The sequence below is a fragment of the Scleropages formosus genome, chromosome 16, assembly GCF_900964775.1.
Source record: "Scleropages formosus chromosome 16, fSclFor1.1, whole genome shotgun sequence".
In the NCBI taxonomy this organism is placed as follows: Eukaryota; Metazoa; Chordata; class Actinopteri; order Osteoglossiformes; family Osteoglossidae; genus Scleropages; species Scleropages formosus.
Window position 1 is genome coordinate 16,302,904 of NC_041821.1, and position 4,344 is coordinate 16,307,247.

At 44.0% G+C, this 4,344-nt stretch overlaps 1 protein-coding gene across 2 annotated transcripts; it reads left to right on the top strand.

Moving 5' to 3' along the window:
- On the top strand, positions 1-4,033 carry elf3 (E74-like factor 3 (ets domain transcription factor, epithelial-specific)). Of its 2 annotated transcripts, none has more exons than XM_018750831.2 (8): positions 1-170; positions 514-616; positions 1,263-1,502; positions 1,656-1,772; positions 1,975-2,061; positions 2,157-2,267; positions 2,640-2,835; positions 3,199-4,033. In XM_018750831.2, exons 2-8 carry the CDS (start codon positions 526-528, stop codon positions 3,308-3,310), a joined length of 954 nt encoding a protein of 317 aa, XP_018606347.2. In that variant the 5' UTR covers positions 1-170; positions 514-525; the 3' UTR covers positions 3,311-4,033. The 2 variants fall into 2 exon arrangements, with proteins under 2 accessions (XP_018606347.2, XP_018606346.2); XM_018750830.2 differs by having other exon boundaries at positions 514-664; positions 3,199-4,032.
- The last annotated feature ends 311 nt before the right edge of the window (positions 4,034-4,344 follow it).

A 4,344-nucleotide genomic window follows, 5' to 3' on the forward strand; every position in this document is an offset into this window, starting at 1 on the left:
CGATATATACCGCAGATAACAGGTGCAACCCAGGTCCCCGGTTGGAGGATTGTCGAGCGACCGCTGGTGAAATCTGAAAAACGGGCGCCTGACTTGTGGATTATTTCTCCCCGGATCTCTTTTTCTTCAGCCTCTCGTTTTCTGTTATTGACATTATCCTGCTTGGGCAGGTAGGTACAAAACTCCAAAGTTACCAAGACCCTTACAAAAGCCGGCAGAAGGTGAAATCCCTTTCGGGTTTAGAAATACGTCAGGTTTAAGTGGTCGTACGTGGCACAAAAGGAATTTGTCAGCTATTGATGGCTTTGCAGAAACGTATGAACTTTGCGGAACATGCGTCAATTTAGAAGAATACAGAAGCCACTTTCATAAAACTGGACAAAAGTTATGTTTGTAAATATACAACTTCTCCTAAGTATGTATATATTTCATCATTTTTTAACATGTTGTAATTTGGATGCAAACAGTATGTGTCGCTCACAGCCTTCTTACCACTTCCATCATGTATTGCAGTAAGCGACTCTGATGTCGGCACCCGGTGACCTCAGCAGCATCCTGACCAGCGCCAACTGGGCTATGTATCGGACGGGAGCGGAAGAACCCCCACCTGGACAAGGTGTCAGAGCCGTCCTGACCGACACACACTACTCAGCGGATCCGCTGGGTGAGCACACCTGCCACTCCTCCTTTCTCTCAGTTCATACGACAAATAAATGCGGGCAGTAAGCGTTTTGCTAGTTGAAGAATCTGTCCAGGGAAACAATTCCAGGACAGTTACAATGCACTTGTGCTTCAAAAAGTACACGACGACAATCACGTGGCAGTCGTCATTTGTCGAGGACTTCGCTATGATCTCATCCATTGGTTAGGGAGGCACTTATAATGATTAACCTCAGAAAAGTTTAACTAGTGCTGCATTTTTTATAACCATAGAAACTGTAATGTGCTCTGGCTGTATTTACTCTGCCAACATGAGAGCTCTGGCATGGCCAGGATCTGGGCATCTACCTGGCATATAGGTCAACAGACCCAAAAGAGACTAGAACGACGATAAGCATACTCTACACATTCCATCTCACCCTGCTTGTAAAGGATTACTTTATGGTCTAATTCACGCAACTGGCAGGCTACATGGGTCAATGAAGATCAAATGTTGCATGGCTGCGCAGATCATTGCAAGTGATGTGGTCTTTGGCTGTGTGGATTACTGGGAGGTGACCGGCTGCCTGGCTGAAGTGTGATGACCGGGTCTGTCTTTGTAGGGCAGCTCAGCTGGTACCACCTCGCCCCTCAGCACTGGACGACGCATCACGTTCTCGACTGGATCAGCTGCAATGCGGAGGAGAGCAAATTGGACGCCAGGCCTCTGAACTTTAACGGTACCGAAGACGCAAGCATGACTTCGGATCTCCTCGGCGACCTCTGGGAAGACGTCCCCGACTTTCTGAAGAGTTCGGGATGCGATGACTACAGCCTTCTCAGAACCGTCATCGTTCAGGATGGTACGAAGAACTTCTGAATTCTTTGGTTCGCGTATACCTTTGCGCTTTCAGAAGCCATGCTGTAAAGACACTTTTGATGGGATGAGGCTGTCGGATTAAGCTGGCACAAAGCAGTAAATCACTCTGTAACGCTCATCAATTTTTCTTGTGCAGACCGACAGAGCAATGTTGATATCTATCTAGATGGGTTCAGAAGTATGGGAGACATGACGCCCCAAAGCGACAATGGCTACGAGTCAGGGTCTGCGTCACTGGACAGCTCTAGTGCAGGTATGTTCAGGCCCTTTGTATCTCCAGCCTTGTTAGCTCTGCTTTTTCACACCATGAGCGTGAGAAAAATGACACAGGACTCACTTTCCAATTCTGCATTCATCAACCCTGATTGGTCACGCAATGTTTTCAGCTTTATCACACCATCTGAGGTGTTGTTAGTGTATAACAAAAAATCACGAGAGAATGCCGTATCCCTCAGGAACCCTACGAATGCCAAGCTCTCCAGAGTCTGGTGGATCCGACTGTGAATTGGAGTTCCTCAACGTACAGCTTCCAAGCCCTGAAGGTGAGTATCCCTGCGCCGACCAAAAACTTTCTATGAACTCGAGGTATCTTGGTGTTTGGCTCTGTTGATCTCAAGGTTGAATTCTTCACTGACAGACGACATCAAGGCCAAGAGAGAAGAGGAGAAACCACATAAGCGAGGCCGAGGAAGACCCAGAAAACTCAGCTGTGGCCTGGGACCATTTCCGGAGACAAAAAACAAACACTGTAAGTTCCAGGACATAGTCACGTTGTCGATTTACTTGAAGTACTTGCGTTAAGTACATGTGTAGTATTACCAGTTTACTTGTAGTAGTTCCATTCTGACATATTTGATTTTGTTACTATTATGAATGCTCTTCTATCCAGGAAATCTTCTACTATGATATTTAACAACTGCACAGTACAGTTGTCCACAAAAGAATATCTCACCTGTTAATGCAGCGAACTTTTATTGTGACATTTGAAGGCCTTAACAGTGTCCTAGGACTTGAAATGTAACACCTGCATTATCATCTGCAAAAGCAAATGTACCGTCACCATGGTCTTCGGCGCTCAGCAGCCGTTTTTACCGTCCCGTCTGCCCTGATTCTTGTCCAGCACCTCGAGGATCGCATCTCTGGGAGTTTATCCGCGACATCCTGATCCACCCAGAACAGAATCACGGTCTGATGAAATGGGAGGACCGAAAGGAGGGCGTCTTCAAATTTCTTAAGTCCGAGGCTGTGGCCCAGCTCTGGGGTCAAAAGAAAAGGAACAGCAGCATGACATATGAGAAGCTGAGTCGTGCCATGAGGTGAGCGTTACCGAACACAGAAGTTTGCTAACCATACGCATGACTGCCAAAAGCTACACTACAAGCGCAGCAGAAGGCACCGAATATAAATATCTTGACTGAAATACTTATTTACTTAATGGTGTATATAAGCATGGCACACATGACTTGGTAGAAATCGGTATTTATGATTTTGTGTAGGTGAAAGATCCTTTGATTTTAAAGGGTCACACAGAACTTATATCTCCTCCTGAAAAGCCAAGATGTTCTCATTTCGCAAAACCTGTTAAACGTGTTAACCGAAAAATCTCACAATCTACTAGAAGAAAGAATACCTTCTGTGGCTTGTACACTGACATACCATTGTTTGTGTGCAATGAACAGGTACTACTACAAGCGAGAGATTCTGGAAAGGGTGGATGGCCGGCGCCTGGTGTACAAATTTGGGAAGAACTCGAGTGGGTGGAAGGTGGAGGAAACGGGGCTTGCACAGTGACGGGTTCCATGGAAAATGCAAAATGTACACGGAGACCCAGTTGTCTCAAAAAAGGGATCCGTTGATTCCTTTTGGTACAAAGACTCATCTGCTTCCATCTTCTCATGTGAAGGGGAGGTGCTGCAAAAGGATGTAAGCCAATGTGTTGGCTAAAGTAGGTTGTATGAACCAATAATAATACCGTGTTTGTGTTGTCTTTATTATTATATGAATGGCTTTTGTCACAATCATACTTTTTATATGTCAGGTCTTGACACCGATGACAATACAGCTTTTTTGTGTTTGCTCCATTCTCTCCATGGCTCTCCTATTACAGTGCTTCGCCTGTATGTATTTTGTCGTCTTAGTGATCATTTGTTTCCTGGCTTTCCTACTCATTCAGATGAGTTGTCATAGAAGGTAAGGAAAGGCTTTGAAGGAAGGAGACACCACGATTACGTTAATTTCAAAATGAAGTTAGGTAACTTTGCAAGTTGTACAGTTACACAATTGTCTCAATCAATTATATGATAAGTGCTGTACATAAGAACTAAATTAATTGCCTTTTAATTGATTGCTTGTTTTGCGAAAGATTGAACACCCGATATTCAGCTGGTCTGTTATGTTTCGTTTTTTCTTCATATATTAGACACACTGTGTGAGAAAAATAAATTGATGGGCTATGCATACATACAATGTGTGCAATAATGCCATTGTACAGTTCAGGTTTTCTAATAAAGAAATGCAAAGAAAGAAAGGCAGTAGTGTTTATTTGAACCATACTGGCTGGCAGAACCGGTCATACAGCAAACTGAGGCCAGTAGCAAATTACCAGGGCACAGGTAGGCTCCATACACAACTCATGAAAAGTTTAAGTTCCAGACCTCTCTGCATGTAATTGTAGGATGCTACAGTTTCAAGGGTGGCTGATCTGAAGTTCATTTTTGGATTTTTAAGTAGGTCTGGAAATAATTTTAGACCACTCCAGCATTACTTAAAGATTTCAAATAAAGTTTATCTTGAGCATTTATTTATTTAGCAGACGCTTTTCTCCA